Source organism: Kryptolebias marmoratus, linkage group LG12, assembly GCF_001649575.2.
Source record: "Kryptolebias marmoratus isolate JLee-2015 linkage group LG12, ASM164957v2, whole genome shotgun sequence".
NCBI lineage: Eukaryota > Metazoa > Chordata > Actinopteri > Cyprinodontiformes > Rivulidae > Kryptolebias > Kryptolebias marmoratus.
Genome location: NC_051441.1, coordinates 16,234,744 through 16,258,129, shown reverse-complemented (window position 1 = coordinate 16,258,129; position 23,386 = coordinate 16,234,744). Strand labels below are relative to the sequence as shown.

The 23,386-nt window shown below is 42.5% G+C and overlaps 1 protein-coding gene across 2 annotated transcripts; it reads left to right on the top strand.

The window, feature by feature from the left end:
• The first annotated feature begins 2,655 nt into the window (after positions 1-2,655).
• slc29a4 (solute carrier family 29 member 4) lies at positions 2,656-23,039 on the top strand. Of its 2 annotated transcripts, none has more exons than XM_017416785.3 (11): positions 2,656-2,778; positions 5,570-5,960; positions 8,524-8,655; positions 8,775-8,888; positions 9,853-9,981; positions 11,827-11,901; positions 11,989-12,248; positions 15,385-15,505; positions 15,707-15,894; positions 17,960-18,200; positions 19,591-23,039. In XM_017416785.3, the coding sequence occupies exons 2-11, from the start codon at positions 5,726-5,728 to the stop codon at positions 19,737-19,739; spliced, it is 1,644 nt and encodes a 547-aa protein (XP_017272274.1). In that variant the 5' UTR covers positions 2,656-2,778; positions 5,570-5,725; the 3' UTR covers positions 19,740-23,039. The 2 variants fall into 2 exon arrangements, with proteins under 2 accessions (XP_017272274.1, XP_017272273.1); XM_017416784.3 differs by having other exon boundaries at positions 11,989-12,257.
• The last annotated feature ends 347 nt before the right edge of the window (positions 23,040-23,386 follow it).

Genomic DNA, 23,386 nt, shown 5'->3' with positions numbered 1-23,386 from the left:
GTTTTTTAAGAGCTTCCTAAACTCTAAAAAAAAAAAAAAAAGTTAAAAAAGAATACAAAATAAAAAAATCCCTGATGTTTATCTGTAAAAAATACAAACTGCTCACTAAAATCTTCTGATTTTCAGCCATTGAAGAACTAAAGAACTTCAACTAAAAAGCACCTGTGGCATTCAACCTGCAGCTTCATTAGTAAAATATTGATTTTTTTCCCCTTGTTGTATCTAAAAAAGCTAAACAATAGAAACGTTTGCATGACTTGGACCAGCTCTGCATGACTGAACACAGTTTTGATTTCTGACATCGTCTGCTCACAGTTTTTCTCAGAGCGCTGATCCCATCTCCATCTTTACTGATCAAAGACTCCCTGGGGCCTTTATGTAATTAACTCTATCGTCTGTGGCATGTTTACCACATCTTATTTCTTACATCTTATTTCCTTTCAGCGGTAAAAACGCCAGAAATATCTTTGCAATCTTCTCCTGTGTTAATATTTGACACAGATACAACACAGGAGAAAAAAAACTACTGAACAGCTGCGGTGCCAGGGCTCTAATTTTTATTTCATAGCAGGATTTTGAAGATTTTTGGCTCTCTTTGGACACAAAATAACTCCCCCAGTGACTTGTATAATAAAATATGCAAAATCTGTGACTATTTAAATGAATTGAGTCATGTATTGTGTTTTATTTAATAATGAGTATTAGGTCTATTTGTGCATTAGTGAGATTGGATTATCAGAGTGTTTCTCCTGGGATTCAAACCCACAACTTCTTATCCTGCAGCAGCAGCAGCTCCTGGATCAGCTCTGCTGCAGTGGCAGGACAGCCAAACAGCCATTTAGCTAATTCCCGTCAGGCTTTGGCTCCTCTGTGGTTACAGTGGGAGGCCAATATGATGGAAGCTCCTGCCAACGATAAAGCATTAGCATATTGAGCTGAACTGATAAAACTGTCAGTCACAGGGAGGTTCTGGTGCCAGCGCTGTTAGTGAGCCTGGCAACACACTCTAACTTCACAAACAAAACAAAAAAATGAAAATAAAAAGAGGACCGAAGAGGAAACAAAATAGTCCCCAACAAGCCCGGAGCTCCTTGTCTTTTCTTCTTGTTACATCATTTAAATTCACTTTTACACTAAAAAGAGGTTTGTATTAAGCTGGTTTTAGTGACATTTAAAGGAGTTTTGTTTAATAACGCAAACACATCCAAACATCCAACTTTTATTATTAGGAAGTGTGGGTGCTACGGGGGCAGCAGCTCTCCTTGTGGTGGCATAAGGATATTACATCTGGAAGGGATATTTTCAACACTTTGAAAAGGGGTTAAAAGAATATCTTACTTTGTGTTCCTAGCTTTTTGAACGACCTCAATTTAGAGAAATAGAGTTTAAGTCTATTAAACTGATGAGCTAATGACTAGCCTGAAAGCTAGCTGTCAAAGCTCAATTATTAGGTTTGACAAGAACCGCCATTTTGAGTTGTTTTAAAATGGAAATAAATCAGCTTTTAAAGAGGCCTTAGTTCTAGTAAGCACAGACAAGTGAGCATTATATGCTGTAAACATTTTTATTGCTGTCAGTTTCACATTTCACAAATATTTTAACATAAATATGACATTCCTGCTGGACAGGCTGCAATGAAACTGCTACAGCCAGCTACTGCTGCATTTATTTGTGCTTACAACCGTAGTCATGTGCTGTAAATTGTGACATCCTCCCCCTCTGTCCTCATTGTTTGAGTCCCAGGTATGGTGGGAATGGCTGCCATGAGGTGTTCAGGCCGTTTAAAAACTATCCACAACAAGTAAGATGTTAATTGTTCATAAAGGTTCCACAGAACCCCACTTCAAAATGTCCCTTCGACTCATCAACTTCACACAAGCAGGAGCAGCAAAAGAATTTTAATTTCTTACATAAACAGACGCGCTAACAAAAACAATATTCCCTTCAGCAATACAACAAGACCTTAATCTTTACTTCCTGTTCCCAGTTGTACAGGCTACCATTAGCATTAGCATGAATATTAGCATTAGCATTAGCAGCACAGGAAGCTAGAAAAGTAGCTGTTTAAAACTCCCATGAGCCTTTGCTTCAAAAATAAGGAAATGACTCCTTGTTTGTGATAAGTTTAATGATTTTTGTTGTGTGGCAGTCATTTTCAGCAGATAACAGAGAGTGGGCTGGTTTATTTTAGTGGTCCCTGAAATTGTTGTTTCCATATTGGCAATTAGCTGCCACCATCTACTGCGCCAGTAGAATAATAACGCTGTAGATAAATGTGGATTTATAGTATTTAACACGGAAAGAAAGTGGTTAAACAGGTACTCATTAGTGATTGAAAACATGAAGGTAACTCAAACCCCTCCTCTCCCTCCTCCTCCTCCTCCTCCTCCTCCTCCCCGCTGGATGGTGCGTTCGGAGCGCATCCAGGACTGACGGACGGACGGACCGACGGCTCCGGGGCTCCCCTTCCTGCCTGATGGAGACGGGCTGAGCAGGAACCAGGTCCGGACAGAGAGACCACCGACAGGATCCCCCCCACCCCCCCGGGAAGGTCTGCTTGTACCNAAAGGAGGAGGAGGAGGAGGAGGAGGAGGAGGAGGAGGAGGAGGAGGAGGAAGAAGAGGGGACATTAAGAACCTGTTGTTGGATAAAACGCGGCGCTCGGGTTAAAGAGGAGCACCATGAGGATGGGCTTTATTGTGATTTTTACCCAGGAGAACTTCAGATGATGCACTGCTGGGACTCTAGTCTTCAGCCAAAACATCACATTGTGTTTGTGTGAGTGTGTCGCTTTGATTAATTACATATTTTAATAATAAATAAAAAAAAGAAACGCTCACCAGGTTTGGGGTCAGATATTTAAAGTGCACATAAATGAGATCTTGTTGTTGTTTTGTCTGCAGCAACAATGACCAGCTGCGGTTTAATTAAGCTGGAGCCTTTTATTATTAGTAGTATTTGAAACCCTTTAAAAATAAAAAAAAAATTAAATTAAAAAATGAAAGAAGCTTGCGAGCGCCGCCCCAAGTCTGGACGGGGAACCTCTGCGGAACGGCTCGGTTCTGGTCGGGCTCTCTGTCCACGCAGACTCACAGGGAAGAACAGCCGTGTTCCCCGCCTGTTGGGTTCGTGGTCGGAGGCTGCGGTTCCGTGCGTGTCCTCGTGTGTGTGTGTGTGTGTGTGTGTGTGTGTGTGCGCGCGCGCGCGTCCACGCGGGCGCACGTGCATCCGCGCGCACTGTCAACACGTCCAGCTGTAACAATAAGGCGCTCCTTCAGAGCGGATATCAGCTGCTCTGCTGACAGGAGGGACACTTTATTGGCTGCTTCTGTTTGTTTTTTGTGTTCAAACAGGCTTTGACTGCGCCGAAACCTGCTCCTGATTTTAATTCATAATTTCACCAGCGTGTCTGTGGCTCAGCTGCACAGTGCTGTGATTTGCCTCATTGTGAACGGAAAATCAGAGTTTTTAGGGTGTGGGGGTGGATCTGACAAAAACATTAAAAAAAGCAGTATAATAGTGTCCCTTATGGCCAAAGTTGGAAAATAAATTGAAGAAACTCTTATCTTCTCTGGAGAGCTTTTAGTATTAAATTGCTGAAATATGTTTTGGAAGCAGATCTTTGGATTAATCTAAAACTGAGCATAATAAACTGTTTCCCAATATTGTATTGGCTAAATTATCCATCAAGAGCACATCCAACAAAGCTGCAGCTTTACTGTGTAACATAAAACACAGTTTCTCATAAATATCATTTAGGTTAATTTCATTTCTAAGTGTGATTGCTTTGTGAGGAAGAGTATAATCCAAAATACAGCCATGGAATAAGAAAGTTGTTTAGGGTTTTACATGTCATGGCATACAGTAATAAAAATGATCGGGTCTTTATCAGGTTATAAAATTATTCACAACTAACCTCAAGTGTAGAAATCCCCACAGCAGATTCCATCGTGTTGTTATTTATTAAACAAAAACAAAGAGAAAATATGAGTGAGAAACTCTAAAGCTACACCGTGATTCAGCAGCTCGCAGAACCTCCTTTATCAGCCTCTCACATTTTGGCCCACTCTTTTTTTTACAGCGTTGCTTCAGTTCACTGACGTTTGCAGAGCTTTGTTTCTGCTCGGCTCCATTAAGGGCCCGTCGCAGCGTCTCAGTCAGGTTGAGGTTCTGGGTTTTGACTGGACCCTTTCAACACGTTGATTCTTTTTCTTTTCCTTCCGCCATTTTGTTGTAGATTAGCTGCTGCGTTTGGGATCAGTGTCCCGTTCCAGTTTGGTCCAAGCTTCAGCTGTCGGACAGATGGTCTCACATTTGACGGCAGAATATTTTGGTGTACAGAGGAGTTCATGGTCGAATCAGTGACTGCATCACCCCTCCACCATCGTGCTTTACAGCTGAGGTGTTTGTTTGGTTTTCTCAGACATGCTGCTGTCCTTCATGTTCAAACATCTCTGCTTTGGTCCCATCTGTCTAAAGGACGTTGTCCTAGAGGTCTTGTGGTTCATTCCAAACCTAACTCATGCTGCCATGTTCATTTTGGTCAGAAGAGGTTTTCTTCTGCAACCCGTCCAAACGAACTACACTTGCTCTGTCTTCTTTCTAATTGTCCTGAAATGAACTTTAACCTTTAACCTGCTGACTGAGGCCTGTAGAGTCTAACATGGAGCTCTTGTTTTTTTTGCAGTTTCTTTGAGCATTGCAGGGTCTGAATTTGCCAGGATGTCCATTTAAGACAGGACGCCCACTCCTGTCTTAAATGTTTTCCACTTGTGACTATTTTCTTTTCTCTGTAGATTTGGACTCCAACTCGTTTGGACATGACCTTTGACCTTCTAGTGTTTCAGCTCTGACAAGAGGGTGTGCTGATTAGTTTGTGACCACACGTCCTAGGAAATGATGATTTCAAGGGAAAAAGCACACCTTCTTTTAATTTTAGGGGTTTTACATTCTAGGACACAATAAAAATTAAAATATCTCTGTTAAAAAAACAAAGGAGTTTTGACAGTTTTCAGCTCTGGAGCATACAGGTGTGTGTTAACACAACGTCAAGAAGGAAAGACATCAGCAGTGACCTCAGAGAAGCAGCTGCAGCTGGTTAGTTTTTCTGGGTTTGTCACTTTAACTCCTGCATGTTTTAGTTATTTCCCTGCTTTGACTCGCCTGATTTGAATGACTGAGTGATTAACAGAACCTGAAGATCTGATGAAGACATGCAGGATGGTGCTCATCGAGGACCTGGGCTGGGAACCGCTGCTTTAAGTGACTTACAGATTTCTGTTTTCGGTTTCTCCTCCCATCTGTCTTGTGCCGTCTCTGTTCACTGAGCTGCATGTTTCTCCTCCTCCCCCTGTCAGCCTCTCTCTTCTACATCTATTGTCAGTCTGAGCCTCTCGTTCAGTATTCCTCTCACACACCGACACACAGAAGCAAATGTTTCTCGGGGTGTCTAACCTTCAGTCTTCAGCGAGGCTCTGACAGATTGTTTATCCTGTCTACCTCTGCCTTTTCTTTTAACGTTTTCATCCTGTTTCCTGTCGTTTCTCCCTCACCCCCCCACCTCCTGCAGATTCTCCCTCATCAAAAGGTCCCCCCACCACCACCACCACCTGCATCTCTTCCAGGGCGTGTCACCAGGATTCTGTTTACCATGCACGTTCCTGGGAGCGTCGAGCCCGTTTAATTGAGAGCGCGCGCGCGTGTTTGTCCGGGAGCGTTCTTTGAGATGGGCTCGGTGGGAGCGGAGCGCCGCAGGCCCACGCCGGCCCAGACGCCTGAGGAGCGGGACGCGTGGAGGGACGGAGGGAGAGCTGGATGGAGGGACGCGGGGAGGGAGGCCTGGAGGGAGGGCAGGGAGAGCGGCGTGGTGCAGAGCTACAGCTTCGACTCCTACCAGCTGGAGGAGGAGGAGATCAGTAAAGACGCCCCAGAGCGAGGAGTGCTGGCTCTGTCGGAGCCCGGTGAGCAGTTCTGACTGTCTCTGTGGGTTCTGTTCTATTTATAGAGACAAGAAAGGAACAAAGTGTAGTGATTTATCACTGTGTACAGGACGTGGGGGGTGCACAGTAATAAAAAAAAGTGTGAGAATAGTACACAACTTATTGTTTTAAAGGTACTCATGAGGACCTTTCAAAAAAAACAAAAACAGAAACAATCATAAAGTAACAAACCAAATGTGCACAATCTTTCCCTCATGTTGATGCGTTCCTAAATGTGTGGGCAAAATGTGTGCGTTTGTTTGTCTACGAAAATGACCAAAGTGCCTGAAAATAGGTCAACAGTGATCAACAAGTCTAACATTTATAAGGTGCTGGTACTTATTTACGCTCAGATTTGCAGAGTAAAGTACACAGATGAAAAGATAAGTTAGCTGGAAACAGTAAACTCTCCGGTCTCAAACTAGTTTTTAACAAATCCACGTGTTTAAACGCCGAGCTCGGTGTTTACGGCGCTCCACCGCCCAGCTCGATCATGATATCTCTCCTCGACTGTTGTCTTAACCGATTTTTTCTCTTTTCTTTTGCGTTTAGCAGCAGATTCACTCTCGTATTTCCACCTGAACATCTCCTAGATTCTCTGCTTGTCCAATCCCATTTGTTTACAACAGACTAACGTAGGCCAAACACTTGACTCAAGCGTGGCTTTTTGATGATTCAGCCAAGTGCTTTGTTTACATTGAATGCAAACCTGCATTTCAGAGTTGCACATCAGTATATTTGGAAAACTACCGAAGTAAACTCTTTTTTTAAACTGCACCATTGGGTATAATTAAGGATAACATTTTAAATGTTTTATAGTTTGCAACGAGTACCTTTAATTCACTGATCCCCCCAGTAGGGCCGTACGCATTTCCTTACAGTAAAAACAGAGAGAACTTCTCCATTAAGGGAGATTACATCAGCGTGGTCCCCTGATGGCACATTTATTAAAATTTATTCTCGTATTAAAAGCTTAGTTAAAACAAGATCCGAGCGTTTATAGATGAAAGCAGCATCACAGAGAGACACAAAGGAAGCGTGTGTAAAAATACAGAAGGCAGGCCTGTTCACATGTAATTGCCGTGTTGCCTGGTAACAGGTTGAACAAGGGCCACGTTAATTAGATCATGAATGGTCAAGGCCACAGAGCCAGAGTCTCTGCTTCTTGTCATTCAATGCCGTCGGCTTCCTCCCTTTTCAAACTTTAGCTTCCGTCTAGGACCGTGTTTTATGTGAGAAATGTAACTAATCTGCGACGCTGTGCAAGTCATTTAAATCCTTTTATCCTGTAATATTCACACCGTCAGACGGCTCTGCTTAAAAAAATATTCCTAATTCTGCTGTAGAAATCAAACCAAATGTCACAAACGTGCAACAAGATAAAACTATATGAACAGAAACTCTAAGTAAATAACTGAATTATAGGCTCTGTAGTTTTATAAACAGCATTAAAAAAATCACTTGGTGCTCATTAAGGCTGAAATCACTGAGGTTGAAAATCACACAAACGCATTGTTAGATGAAAAAAATAAAACAACAAATGAGATAGTGCACAGTGTGTTATTGCCAAGTTGCAGAAGCGGAGTGTGAAAAATGAGAACAATGTTACAGCTTCGACAGGAATCAGGACAATAAGCAGCAGCCAGGTGTGGCGAATAAAATGCTCTTAATTAAATAGTAATCAGCCAGCAAGATCATCTTTATACTCACATATAAATCTGCATATTTACTGCCCACCACCATGAAAGGTGGATGACTTGCTAATTTCTTAAACAAATACTTTATTCATAATGAAGCATCCTCAACGAATCAAATGTTCAAGTGAAGAAATTGTTCTAAAAAAAAGAAGGTCATTTTGAACTTGATATGGCAGCAAAGCATCTCAGAAAAGTTGGGACTGTCAAAGTCAGGGGTATAAATAAGAACCAGATGAAATGCTTTATGTTGTGGATTAAGTAAACTGGAAAATGATCAGATACTGGAGAGAAAATTAATGAAAAGCAGCCAAAGTTTTAGAAAAACTACTTATCAAGACCACTTTTAAAGAAAAAAAAAATTACAAACAAATGAAGAATGACTCAAGACTTTTGCACAATGCTGTTTATGAAGTAAAACCTGCAGGATAGTGACCCTCCAGGACCAGGGTTTTCTACCCCTGATGTAGAGGATCCACCTAATAAAGTCAGGAGTACTTTTTCTCCATTCTCCTCTCGCTCATTTGAAGCTGGTTAAAGCAAGCTTACGGGTTTAGGAAGAGATTAGGAACAGCTCCATAAAGAACCCGAACATCCCACTTTATCTGTGAAACCGAATCAGCCGCGAGGCAGAAAACTCTTCAGATGACACCAGCTGGTTTGTCATCGACGGTTCCACCAAAACCAAACAAGCGTGAACTGGCGGAGGAGTTCCTGCTTCACCCTGATCAGTTTCTGCAAAGATCCAGAGGCCTCAGCTCTGGTTTAGATGTTTTGCAGTCGGTCTGTTTAAACGTGACTTAATGTACTGTAATTCTCCCTAACCCTCGACTCCCTCTTCACCTCCTCAGACTTTGAAGAGCCGATCCCTGACGACCGTTACCATGGCATCTACTTTGCGATGCTGTTGGCTGGAGTTGGGTTCCTGCTTCCCTACAACAGCTTCATCACTGACGTAGACTACCTGCATCGCAAGTTTGAGGGTATAAATACGCACGAGCGTCGATAGACCCACACGTTGGCACAGAGATCTGTCAGGGGGAATGCATGAGCACATCTGCGCTCTCAGAGGTCAGCTCCTCTCCTCTCCTGTGTGTTTCAGGAACATCTATAGTGTTCGACATGAGCCTGACGTACATATTGGTCGCTCTGCTGGCCGTCATCCTCAACAATGTGTTGGTGGAGAGACTCAGCATGCACACCAGGATTACTGTAGGTAAGTCGGAGCTGTGAGAACAAAATGTTCCTCTTCGAAAAGCTGCTGCTGTGCAGCTGTAAACAGTCCTCTGTGAAACAAAAGTTGTTTTTTATCAAAGATCCAAACTCAAAGTGAGGGAGAACGTGGCTGTAAGACAGTCGTTACTAAACTTTTATCTCTCCGAGCTGGGTTCTGCAACAAATTGTGGACGCCATTTGCGAGGAAGTTTCCAAAGTGATTCGTGGGGCTCCTCGGCTTCCTCCTGGGAGTCTCAGGACCTCGCTCTTCTGTCTTTGTCAGAAAATTTGCAGGACTTAGGCTAAGTTCACACTGCAGAGAAATGAGACTGAATTCTGATTTTTTTGCCCCAATGTGACATTTATTGGACTGAGGACAAATCAGATTTTTTTCATATCCGACCAAGGTTTTTTTCTGTATGTGGTACTGAATCAGATACATATCTGATGTTTTTCAAAGCGACCTCAGTGTGAACGTTCATGTCGGATGAAAAGAAATAAAATAGAGAAATTTGAAATGTAACCCAAAATGAATCGTCAAAAAGCTGTTTTTTAAATCCTCTCTGTGTCTTTTTCTGCATGAAAGATTCCCAAACTGGGATTTTGGGGAAACATAAAAAGCAAAGGCCCATTAGTCCTCCTAATAAAAGTTAAAAAAAGGAGGTTGTTTAAAAAATGGCTCTAAGGAGGATCTTGGTGTTTCTACATTAGCTCTTACATGGTGCGAGTGAGAGGGAGATTTCACCGCTGTCCTCTTTGTAACTTAAAATAACTCTGCCTGCATCCTTGAGGGAAAAACCTGTGAAGTGTGTTGTCTGCCTGAAGAGCTGGAGTAATTTAATTTGTAGCTCAGGAATAGATTCCTACTTCAGGGGATGGTTATGATGTAGCTCAAAGACACCTTGAGTTGTAAAGTCCTAACTCAGATCTATCTACCGTCCGTTTGTCCATGACTGTCTCTGCAGGTTACATCCTGGCTCTGGGGCCGCTCATCTTCGTCAGTTTGTTTGATATTTGGCTGGAAAAGTTCACCACGAAGCAGTCCTACGTCATTAACCTTTGCTCAGTGGGAGTGGTGGCCTTCGGATGTACAGGTAGGCTCCTTTTAAAAGCACAAAGTTAAAAATTTTCTCGAATGTTGTCGGTTTTGGACCTCGGTGCTCACCATGTTTAAGATGTACTTCAGCGCGTATTTGCCTCACCAGCACGTCTCAAAAAAAAAAAAAAGTCTCAGAAGGCAGGAAGGTGTGAGGATAAATCAATCCTTATTTATTGAAAGAGCTGCGTAGGCAGGGAGCAGGCGCAGGGTTAATTACTCGACGAGGGCTGAGGGAACAAGCAACACAGCAAGGACCAAAGACAGAAAGCTGCCGAGGAAACCTGGTAGGATTAGCACCGAGTGGAGCGATGACCAAGAAAAACAGATGTGGCGATTACCAAACTGAAACAGGTGTGTGTGGAGAGCAGAAAGCAAGAAAGAGATCAATCAACAAAAGTGTAAAAACCAAGACAACAACCTTAAAAATATATTTACATTCTGAAGTTAATGATAACCTCTGATGAACCACCTGTCGTCTCTGTGTGAAACGTTTTGTTTTAATTGGCTCCAGAATGACTCCATCTGCTCTGATTGGTTCATTGATCAATGAGAAGTCTCAGTTTTGAACAACCATTGTCCTCAACGTGGAGGATACATCTCTAAATTTAACTTCTTTTTTGGGCTTTTAAAAAAAAACTTCTAAAATGAAACAAAACAATTCCTTATTTGGCTTTCATCCTGCGTTTACATCCTTCTTTCTACTCATTGTAGCTTGAAGGGTTAATGTGGTTCTGTGGAAAAAATATGAACAACTAATATCTTACCTGTTGTAGATGGCTCTTTGAATAACCTCAGTTTAGAGCAGTGGTCTCTAATCCTGGTCCTGGAGAGCCACCATCCTGCAGGTTTTACTTGTTTCTCTTCTCCAACACACCTAATTTGAATCAATGGGTGATTAACAGGCTTCTGCAGAACATGAAGAGGTGATTTAACCTCTGAATCAGGTGTGTTGGAGCAGAGAAACAAGGAAAACCTGCAGGATGGTTGCCCTCAAGGACCAGGATTGGAGACCCCTGCTTTAGAGAAACAAAAGTGGATCACTGCCATCTTAAAACAACTCCAGTCTCAAAGATTTCATAGAGTTCATGGGAAAGCTGTTTTTAATGTTTGACAGTTTCATATCACATGGTTATTTACATGAATTTAAAAGGTCAAGCTCAAAAAGTAGCAGCAGCGGCTAGCTTTAGCATTTTCAATGCAGCCTAATAACACAAATAATCGAATGTTACAAGATTCACAGCGATGTGCCGCTTTAAAAAACAGTTTTTGCATGAACCTATGTGAAATTTTAGGAATCTAAAGTTGTTTTAAGATGGCAGATTTTCACTCTGGTATTAGCTGCACCGAGACTAGCTGTTAGCTCGTCACTTTGGTCAGAATTAAACTCTTTTCCTCCGAACTGAAGCCGTTCACAGAGCTGTCTACAGCAGGTAAGATATTCACTGTTCATCCCCTTTTCCCACAGAACCACGCTTCAAAAGATCTGAAGCATCTCTTTAACATATGCGACTAAACTGACCCTGAGTAAATATATTGTAACTTATAATTATAATTTCAATTTAAATCCAGCCAAAATCAGAGCACAGCCTTCATTTTCACCTCATTTATGTGGTAGTTTTGGTGTCTTGTGTTGCATTTACCGTACATTTAGCAGCTCGTAGCTGTTTCCACTGTGAGTGTGAAGCTTTCCAACCAGCTGTGGTCACAGTTTAATTAGTTTGGAAGTGCTTCTCTCCGCTGGCGTCTGGGGCTTCAGGAAGAAGAACCCTTTGAATAAATTGTGTTGTTTCAGTGTTCGGCTGGTGTTTGCCCTGATAACCTCTCCTGTGTCCCTCTTCAGTGCAGCAGTCCAGTTTCTATGGTTACATGGGGATGCTGCCCAAGAGGTACACACAGGGGGTGATGACTGGAGAAAGTGAGTACGCTCAGGAAAGACGAAGCGTTTGCTCACAGAGCCGTAGCATTAAGGACGTCATGTTTAACGCCACTTCCAACCCGTCAGGCACGGCCGGGGTGATCATCTCCCTGTCCCGCATCTTCACCAAGCTGCTGATCTCCGACGAGAACAAGAACACCCTCATCTTCTTCCTCGCCTCCATCAGCATGGAGATGCTTTGCTTCCTGCTTCACCTGCTGGTCCGCCGCTCCCGATTCGTCCGCTACTACACCAGCCACACTCAGGGCAAAGGTCCGGCCAAATGTCACGACCCACGAGAGAACGCCACCGGGTACAGGGTTCACCACGACGTCACAGCAGAGGAAGTAAGATTTGTAAGTTTGGTGGTGTTTTTTTCCACTTTGCTCTGTTCCTGTGTGTTATTGTTTCAAGGAAATGGAGTCTTGATCAGTAAGTTCAGGCTAAATATCCATTTGATTCTCTAACTTTGTATCGGCTGCCACCATCACGTCAAAATCTCAGCTGAAAAACAGGAAAAGTGTCTTTTTTTAATCATTTAATAGCTACAGATCAGTTCAGCTTCAAACAAAGATGGGCATGATTTGGTCCCTTTCAGATCAATGACAACAAACTGATCGGGTTCTGAGACGAGAAGTAATCCCACAGCATGACATTACCACCACCGTGCTTCACAGTTAATCTGAGGCTCCTTTTCACCGCTTTTTGTCGGATTATATAAAATGTTATCGTAGCTAAATAAATCTGTTTAGTTCACCTGAACTTAAAGCTGTTAGACCTCTTTTATAACAAACATTAACATTATAGCTAAAATTAGCATACTAGCTCTTTTTTTTATCTTTTTATGATACCTTTAGCTTTTAGCTATGGTTCTGCTACTTTTATGTTTTTAGTAAAGCTTTTGTTGCTTTTAGCTAGGATTTTATTACTTTTAGCTTTTAGCTAGCCTTTTGCCACTAATAATTAGCTCTTTGCTACTTTTAACTAACACTTTGCTTCTTTTAGCTTTTAACTAACATTCTGCAACCACATTTTCATAAACATGCATCCTCTCTAGTTAAATATAGTCCCTTTTAGTTGAATTATTAACTTATTGAATCGCTCCTTCCAGCTTTAGTTCAGTTTATAGAAATAACAGATTTGAAACATTTCTTATTACGCTGCCATACAACACCTTAGAAAACGACACTCCTCTAAATTATCTGTCAGAAATCTAGATTTCCTTCTCCCAGCAGAATAAACCACCATCCATCTTGCTCTGAAGTAATCTTCCGCTGTCAGAAACGTCATATTTTATATTTTAGGATAGACGCAGAGATTGACTTTTCTTCTCCAGCAGCAGATCCTCTTATTAAAATTTACTTACCGTGTTTTATTGATGAAAGCCTTCGCGAGCGTCACAACAATAAAACAGTGGGCAGACTGGGTTTCTTTCCTGGGTTTGGTGCAGAGTAATTCATATTTCACTTTCTTTTGGTTGTGATTAAAAGGGAGAGACATTAGCGGCAGAAAGAGCAGGGTTGAGATATAAAAGTCGTGACATGAGGGATTCAGAAAAAAACCTTAGCCTCGTGTTGATGAGAGAGAGAGGGAGACGGTGCAGAGTGACGGGCTGCCAAGAAGACGAATATAACATTACAAAAATTACCGAGGAAGGGAAGATGATGGGAGCGGCAGGGAAAAACGAGCACGGAGCAGCTAAATCCACTTTGTAGCTAAAAGACATGAAGCTAATATTCCTCCCGACGCTGTGTGAGTGTGTTCATATCCTTCAAAGGGAAGACACGATGCCTCGGGCTGTCATCTTTTAATGTGTGCATGTTTATGTTTGTATGAGCAGCAGACAAGCGTGTGATGGACGGCCTCTGGTGTCTCGCTGTTGTTTGTGTCCTGGGGGCTGATTATCGCAGCTCTTTGTTCTGGTTGCCGAGGGAAACGCAAACAGCGCTCCGAATCAGAGAATAATCAGGATTAGTGGTGCCTTCTGGCCCGAGAATCCCTTTAATCAACTAATGGATCTGTGTGTGTGTGATTTGACAAAACATGGACACAAGCGTACATAAAGGGACGTGCCTCTGTAAGAAGAAAATGTGTGTTTTCAGCTGTGTGTGTGTGTGTGTGTGTAGCCCAGCAGCTGATTTGTAGTCCGCTCGTCAGCCTCTCTTACATCAGTCCGCCAGCCTGCTCTCACAACCATCCTCTCTAAAAGCCACTGTCATTATAAAAAAGCATCCAGGAGGCCTCTTGTAATAAAAAAATAGAAAATAAAGGCCTAGCAGTCCTCGGGGGATTGCATATCACCCGCCGGATTTTTAAAGTAAGACGATCTTCTGATGGCGTTCAGGTGAAACCTTGAAAATAACATCATGAACAATCTCATTTAAAATGCGGAGTGTATGTTGCCAATCAGTCAATCAACATTTATTTATAGAGCCCTTTCCAGCAGCCAAACGGTGCGCAAAGTTAAAAACTATCAATGAAACAAAGATGCCACTAGGTATTAAAAGCCTGCCTGAATAAAAAGGTTTTAAGATTAGATTTTAAAAGGACCAGATCAGTGATCGAGAGACCGAAAAGACCTTCTAACGATGCATTAGTCGACCTGAAGCTCCTCTCATACTCATGTAAAGCTGCTAGATCTGCTCAGTAAGGTTGTGAATGACTCTCAGCTACTACCACACCAGATTTCAGCTCAGTATCTGTAAAATCCACCTGAGTGCAGCTACTTTTGTGGAAGGCCAGCCAGCTGTGGCAGCCATCTTGAAAAAACAGTTGTACGAGTATTTTTATTGATTACTTTCTGAGTTTCAATAAAATTTGTCCACTGGTTCATGAGATATTTCGGCAACGTTACAATCCAGTGAACACACACACACACGTGGACAAAAGCATTATGACTACCATCAACTTTGACCACTTTTGTTTTTTGTTTCACCTTCAGTTTATCTACAAGAGGAAACTAAAGCCATACAATTGTTGTAGTTTATTTTCTGTGAAAAAGTTATGAAAAATTCATATTTTACCTGCTGTAGGTGGCTTTCTCAACAGCGGTTCATGCAAACGCTATTTCATAAACGTTTACATTGCCATCATTTTTTACATTACACAGTTCTTCTGACAGAAATACTCCAATGTTCCTGCTGGAAATGCTACCACTAGCTGCTGCTGCTGCTGCTGCCCATTGCGCTTGAAAATAACCACAGCATTCCCAACAAATAACTAACATAAAACTGACTGGAACACAAAGGTTTACAAAATAATGTTTGTTCGAACCTCTGGAGTTGTTTCAGGATGGCAGAAATCCGTTTTGTTCTTGGCTTCGCTCCAATTAGCTGTTAGCTCATCGGTCTGGTCAAAATTAAAGACCTGAGCTTTCCACAACCACTAAGATAATAATTATTAAGAACATTTCCACCAACTCCACTTCATCTGATTTATAGCTTTGACTTCCTACATTTGGATGTTTCTCATGCGTCTCTTCAGGGGAATGGAGGGACAGGACCAGCCTCTACAGATGAAGGCGTCGAGGACTTTACGGGTGGTACTTACGTACGATTTGATGCTCCGAAAGCCAAGATAAGGAAGAGCTGGCCTGGTGTCCGCGGTACTCTTTGTTTTTCCATCCTCTCCACTCTCTTCTCAATTACCCTATGACTCTAGCAGATAAATTAGAAATTTAAATGCTTTTCCTCGTATTAGCTGCTGAGAGCTTTCCAAACGACAAAACCTACTGAGTTGAATCATGAGATTTTTACTGATTGAAACGTGTGTGTGTGTGTGTGTGTGTGTGTTCCCCCCCAACCAGACATGATCCTGCACCGTTACGTGGTGTCCCGTGTGATCTGGGCCTACATGCTGTCCATAGCTGTGACCTACAGCATCACTCTGTGTCTGTTCCCCGGGCTGGAGTCGGAGATACGAAACCACACCCTGGGGGAATGGCTCCCCATCCTCATCATGGCCACCTTCAACATGTCCGACTTCGTTGGCAAGGTCAGCGAAGTGTGAAGTCTTACATAGCAAAACAAACGACACTTAGGCATGCACCAATCAGCTTGTTGCCAGAATCCACTGATTTACAGCCTAAATAACTCAAAAATCTTTTTTTTCCCAGTCAGTGAATGCCCCATACAGGGTTGTATTCGGAAATAAAACCACAGGTGGGAATGACTGGAAGTGGGTGGCCCACTGTGTCGTTCCTGCGATACGCCGTACCCCTGCAGACCTTATAAATAAACCAACTTACTGTTTAATTATTTAAAGAAAAAACTGTAATTAAAATGTGAAGAATCTCATTAGAACAACTTAAACACTTCAGACAACCTCATAAAACATCCAAAACAAAGTTTTAAATTTGTAATCTCCAGTCACAGTCCACAGACAAAATACGGCTCTAAAATCAGCTCTAAAACAGCCAAGAGTTGTTTAAATTGTTTAGTAAAGTTATGTAATTTAATTGAAGTTGTTTATTATGTTTAATAGAGTGCACAGAAAAGGAAAAAAAGAGAAATTGTGACTGTTTGATTGAAATGGGTGGTCTTAGGCCCCCCAGGCCCCCCTCATGTCCACGCCCCTGGCTCCAGAGCTAAGTGCTAATTTGCTAATTTTTTTAAAGGCTATAAGGTGTTTAAAAATCTAAGCAGATGAAGCACAAAAGGTGTAAGAAGCAAAATGGAAACCTAAGTCTACAGAGGGACAGTGTGAGAAATATTCGCCTGATTAGATTTAACAGGTCAGATATTTACAACAATCCAAATCAATTCATTTTCTCTCATGTGAGAGAACAAAACATCCCCATCTGGTCCTCAGTGTACTTAAATAAAAGAAGAATTTCAAAATAAAACCACTTTAAAAGCCCACACTTTCTTTCCATACTTGTCTCCTCCAGCGGGTGCCAAGTTTTCATCTAAAACAGGTCTGGAACATTTTCTTTGCCGTGTTAGCTAAGGTTGTGCTGGCAGAACCACAACGAGGACGGATGCCTAAAAAAAGAAGAAAAACGTGGCTTTTTTCTTTTTTTTCATCACGAAGTCTGACGCGCCAAGAACTGCTGCCATGTGCGTAAAAAGTCCAACGACGAGTCGCGTTCTTCGACCTCGCCTGCTAACTAAACTTGTCTTCATCAGGAGAGGAGGAGGAAGCTTTGAAATGTTTTCAAAGCTTTCATTTCCTTTCACAAATCAAACTGAAACATTCAGATACAAGCTGTGCTGGAAGGTAGAGGAGGGTAAAACTTTTATTATTTTTATTCTGACTGACAGCTCGTTGCTGCGTCTGAATAAATCGGTCTTTGTTGAAGTTTTTTACGCTTGTACTTTCACTGCTTCAGCTCCACCAGAGCACCAATCAGCAGCAACGAGCACAAACACCTGTGTGGAGGGACATTTGCTGTCTCCTGTTTTCTAAGCCACGACCACACCGACTGAAAAAACTGCAGCGTCCCTAATGGATGTAAAGGCTTCTCAGTTAAAGCTGTGAGTGGTTTTATTTCAGATGGGCGGGAAGAAGTGAGACGGTAAATGAAGAATGGAAACTAATCCAGTCAGCTCAGAGTTTAAAACATGTCTTAATTAAGAGCAAAGCGTGGAGCCCGCCAGGAGCCAAACAGAGGGGGAGAGGAATGGGTTCCCTCGGTTTATTTAGTCCACAGATTTTCTTACAGAAGTGACTCTGTAATATTCTTCTAAATAAGAACAATCAAAGAATCAAACCTCAAACCTCTCCTCCCTTCGGGGGCAGAAAAATAGAAAATACATTTCCTGCTTCGATCTGGACGAACGTTTAGGAACCATCAACAAATAAACACAAAGATTAAAAATATAAAAGTCTTGAAGGAGAGCCTATCATCTGACAAAGAGAAAACGAAGAAAAAATGGTTTTAATTTTATTTTTATGTCCCCTGGTTTGCATGTAGAGAATAGCAGCTCAAACACTCAACCTATGGTTTCATTTCTCACTTAAAACATTCAGAACTTTATAAATTCAGATTTTGTACTTTTTCCACCAAATGTCCTGGCAGCCTTGCTGAACCTCCCCCCTCCTCCTCCTCTGTCCTCAGATCCTGGCAGCGCTGCCGTACGACTGGTCGGGAGGCCGCCTGCTCTTCTTCTCCTGCCTCAGGGTGGTCTTCATCCCCCTGTTCGTCATGTGTGTGTACCCAGCCAGCGCGCCCACGCTGTCCCATCCCGCCTGGCCGTGCTTCTTCTCCCTCCTCATGGGAGTCACCAACGGGTACTTTGGGTCCGTGCCGATGATCCAGGCCGCTGGTAAAGTGCCGCCCGAGCAGAGGGAGCTGGCAGGTGAGGCGGACACTTCCTGCGGTCCAGGTCTTTGTTCGGTGAAAGGTTCAGGCTGTTCACGCAGCTCACGTCAGTCAAACAATACATTTAGATATATTTATATTTAAATGGTGTGTTTAGGTGTTTCTTTTTTGGGTTTTTTGCTTGTTTTTGAGGGGTGAGACTGAACCAGCCCCACTCACCTACAGCAGGGCTGTCAAACTCAGTAACACAACGGGGCCAAAATTAAAACCTCAGACCTAGCCAAGGGCCAATCTTATCAATATACATAAATTAACCCTGATTTTAGATGTAACATGTCAAACCATTCATATAGAAACATCAGTTACCTTCTCCCAATTACATATTATACAGAACTAAGAACGAACATACTTTAATGAACCAATAAAAATAGATTGAAATTAAAAAGACATCATTAGAATTCTTCAATAAAACAACTAAAAAGCATCAACACAAATCCAGTTATAAAGCTACTAACATTAACTCAGAAACAAGAAGAAAATATTAAACAGAGAGTCGTTGTTACTCTGATGAACATTAACTCAAGTCAGATATCTGATTTTGTTTCTTGGCTTCAGGTTTATCAGCAGGAGTTTGATCAGTTCTATCTGATGTTCTCTGTTGCTTTTTTCCACTGCAAAATCAAAGATTACTGAGAAATCGAGAAGAGACGATTTCACTAAACGAGCTCAGTTTTGTAAGCAAAATGAGACTCAGTTTGTCCCAAGCTGAAGGGCCAGATCTCATCACATTTAAAATGTTATCTCGGGGGTTCAGATAAAACGTTACCAAGGGCCGGATCTGGCACACGGGTCTTCAGTTTGACACATGTGACCTACAGCTATGTAGCCAAAAGGAGTCGAGAGACTTCATTTTGATATTTGTTTCAAAAACTGTGGACTATTTTATCACTTTTGGCTGTTAATTGTCTTATAAATAAGGCTATAAATGATCAAAACACACACTGTGACCAAAGTGTGAGACAGCATTATTATTAATTAGGCCTACTATTATTTATTTACTCCTTTTTTTGTGCAAATTTGTTATGTCTTGGCTTGTAAAATGATGCCAAAGTCTATATTTCAAATTTAGAGCCTTTAAGAAGTGGTTTTGAAGGGATAGTTCAGCTGGAGTGGGGTTCTGAGGAAAGATTGTGAACAATAACTAAATTTGTTTTAAGGTGGCTGTAATCCAGTTTTAGTCTTAGCTGTCAGTTTCTCCACAAGAGCCCTCTGCAACAGGTAAGATATTTATTGTTCATAACCTTTCCACTTATATTACCACCATATTACTGGCGCTCACCTGGGAGTTTGATTAAAACTCGTCTGAAACCGTCGCTCACCTGCATGAGGTGGTTTCCTGCTTCACCTCCTGCTGCTCCTCTCTCCAGGGAACACCATGACCGTCTCCTACATGACAGGCCTGATGATCGGCTCCACCGTGGCGTACGCAGCTTACAGCTTCACCGCCCCGGCAGCAGCAGGAGGAGGAGGAGGAGGAGGAGGAGGACTCCACAGGCTCAACACTACACGGTACTGACAAACCCAAACAGCGGCAGCAGAAACAAACTGGAGTTCAGCTGCAGAGAACGAGAAGAAAGACACCAAAACAAAAAAAAAAAAAAAAAACAGAAAATCCCAAACTTCTCGACTCGTTTTTGACACCGCTCCTCTGCGACGAACTCTCCGGCGGCGGGACATTTTTTTCCCCCTCCTGCACGGGAGCCGACGGGCTGCCAGGACGTTCGGGGAGTCGTAGAGTTGGAGTCGTGTTCCTCCGCAGGGAAGCCAAGGGTTTCAAGATGTCCCCCCCGAGTCATTCAGAGTGGAGAGGCGACGTCTAAAAACTCCATTAAAGTCAATAAAATCGTTCAACTGATTCATCAAGGAGGAGAAACGATGGAAGGATTCAACTTTGACCTTTTAGACATGGACTGAATACACGAGACATTTCATTTAAAGCCATCCCATAACGGTAAGAAAAGCAGGTCTGCTGTTCGAACCTGCCGTGCCAAATCAAATATGATCCGACAGATTCAAGAGGCTGAGAGTGGCAGTCAAATAAAAAAATAAAACCATAAATGTGTGTAGGAACACGTTTCACACAGACTCTTCAAAGCAGCTGTTCGTTTTCTGCTGAACCTTCTGTCCATTTTCAGAACTAACATACCTCGTTACGAATATTCAGTAAGTTTAGAGCTAAAGAAATCATTTAAAGAAAAAAGAAGACCAGCAGGTGTTTTTTTTTTTCCTGCATCTTCACACGTTTTTGCACCACGTGATGGCAGAAAAAAGGAAAAAACCTTCTAAATGTAGCATGCAAGAGTTCAGGTTTGATCATGTGTCTGTTACTGTGAATAGATGGGAGAGATTTATATACAAATTATTGACACATTTATATGAGATTTACGCAGGGTTACAATGTGTCCTTGTGTGGTTGTTAACGAACAGCAGAGTTTTCCACATCCTCCGCCGCCTTTTGAGTTTGAAACCGAGATGAGAGAAACGACGTGGTGTGGAGCGTCGCTTCATGTGGCTCGATCTGTCAGCCCTCGTGATATGTGTTGTTCATGACTCTCACCTACTACCACACCAAGTCTTATCTCAGTACCTGCCAAACTGACTAGCTTATAGCCCTGTTTGTGTGTACCGAGGCTGATTAGCTGTGGCGGCCATCTTAAACCGGGTTGGCTCCGAAAGGGAATCAGTTGTGGACGTTCATCTAATGATCACATTCTGGGAGTTTTATTGAAATCCGTCCAGCAGTTCATAAGATATTTTGCTAACAGACAGACAGACAGAGATAGGCTGAAACGTTATTGCCGTGAAAAGGAAACAGATTTAAGGTTAAAGTTTATGTTTGTGAGAAGTTACACACAATGTGTCATGGATTTGTAACCTTTTTTTAATGGAGCTGTCATTGTTTTCGTCTGGTCTGTTTTCACTTTTTGTCCCCTTTCTTGAAGTTCCTCACGTCGGCCCTGACAAACCCTTTGTTCTTTGATAGATTGGAAGATGTCTTTAAGACCGTTCCTCGGTAATAGTCCCGTTTTTCCCATTCTGCTCGTGAACAGATCCGTCACACGTTCCCGACTCGTCGTTCTGAGTAACGTGCCTCTGAGCTTACAGGAGGACGGGATGGAAGACGTGTCTGTGGAACAATGTGGGGGAAAAGAAATCCCATAATGCCAAAAAAAGGTTAATGTCAGGCTGTAGAAATGCACTCGCTGCAGTAAAGAACCTTTAATTTCTCTACAGCTAAAACGCCGCGACACGTCGACGATGGAGTCCTGATATCTGCGGCGTCTGGAGCCGTTTGGGAGCTCACGTCCTGCTGCTGCGTCTGAAGGCAAGCTGCTGAATTTAGGGGAGACGTGTCGTTAAAGGACACGAGGAGTCTCTTTCCCTTCTCCTACAGCAGAGGTCCCCAAACCCCGGGCCGTGGACCAGTACCGGTCCGTTGGTCATTTGGTACCGGGCCGCACAGAAAGAATAATTAACTTACAGTATTTTCCTTTTTTAAATTTATTTTTGGAGTCTGAATGACTGAATTTATTTTAAAAACTGACCGGATTCTCTCCACTACATCCGTCTATGACTCACTCTTGATGCGTGTCAGAACGCTCATCTAGGTCATGTGATCCGTTACCCCTAAAAACAAACCCACGAGCAGCAAAACGAGTAAAAAAACAAACGTCTCTGGAAGCCCTGGATGGGACCGTCTGGTTACTGAGAAACAGGCTCAGAGCTCCACTGATTCAGCGTGATGGTGAGTTGGATTCTTTGTGAGCTTTATATTTGTGGTGTCTCTTATTGTGAAAACTTACTGTTGCTGCAAATCTTATCCAGATCAAAGTGATTTTAGGAATCCCCTCAAATTATGAGATTTATCACAAACATGAGATAAGGCAGTCATTGCAGTCGGGTGCGAAAATCCTCCACTTCGGGGTCTTTATTTTTAAATGTCTGACGCTCCTTTTTCTCGCCCCGAACGGCAGGAAGGCGATGAACATGTGACGGCGCGCTGTGAGCGACCGTGTAAAAAAGGGTGGGGCGCTCAGACACTCTGTACATAGTGTAAAAACACGAGCTGGGACATAGTTTGCAGATATTTGTGTTGTCTGATCAGGGCAACGAAAAGATTCAACCATCATACGATTTAATGAGGCAGTCCTGTTATAATCACAACAAGGCCTGAGTTCCGAAGGAGGTGCAAATGCCAATTGTATGGTTTTACCTCCGCTTATTTATTTATTTTTCCCCGTTTATCCCAGCCACGGGTTTGGTGTCAGGAGAGAGCAGAAACTCAGGTAAACGGATGCAGATTGAACCCATCGGCTCCTCGTCTCATCAGTCAGATTAAAATATAATCCGCCAAATCATGTACATTTGTGAGGAACGGTGAGAAAAACAAAAACAAAACAAAAGCTCAACCAGCCTGAGCTGGAAACGTGTTTTATTTATATTTTTTAGACTTTTGATTGTGCTGAATGTTCCTGGATTGTGCCAAAAACAAAAAAGAGAAGTATGTTTAGGTTCTACTATGTACCATCGGCAACGCTTAATAAAACAGCTGTTTCCATCTGTCTTGTTCCTGTGGGAGTGGGTTCTTCCAGCTGCTGCTGTTAGAAACACGACGTTTTGTTTGTTTGGTAGTTTTGATATTTTAGGCAGCTCTGATGGTTTTATCTCTGAGGTGAAACAGGAAGTGGAGCAGCTCCTGGGACTGTTATCGGGTTTTGTTATTTATTTTCTATTTATTTTTTTGCTCTCGAACATCAGAACCGAATGAAGAACTAAATGCCATCTTCTATTTCCTAATTTTTAGGACTTGGCAGGACTTGTTCCTAAAAAAGAGACTTGACCCCCCCTGCAGGGATCAGACAGAAACCTGTAGCTGCTGCTTGCGTCCAGCAGAGGGCGCTGCTGCTCAGGAAAAAAACAACAAGCCACTGAGCTGTAAAAAGTGCTGGGCGTTTGGGAATTTTTTTATTCTTTTTTTTTTTTTTTTTTTTTTAATCGTTGTTTCAGAGCCAACAGGACGAGCTCCAATGAATGTCTCCGAGCGCGTGCACGCGTTCCTGCGTTCCTGCGTTCCTGCGTTCCTGTGTTCCTGCGCGCCCCGTGCTAATTTTGGACGATGCTGCGGGCAAAGCAACAATCTGGCAAATGACAGAGCAACTGATC

Coding starts and splice junctions, on each gene's coding strand:
- slc29a4 (XM_017416784.3), top strand. CDS start 5,726: ATGGGCTCGGTGGGAGCGGAGCGCCGCAGGCCCACGCCGGCCCAGACG. Junction 5,961..8,523: donor GCTGGCTCTGTCGGAGCCCG/GTGAGCAGTTCT, acceptor TCACCTCCTCAG/ACTTTGAAGAGCCGATCCCT. Junction 18,201..19,590: donor CGAGCAGAGGGAGCTGGCAG/GTGAGGCGGACA, acceptor TCCTCTCTCCAG/GGAACACCATGACCGTCTCC.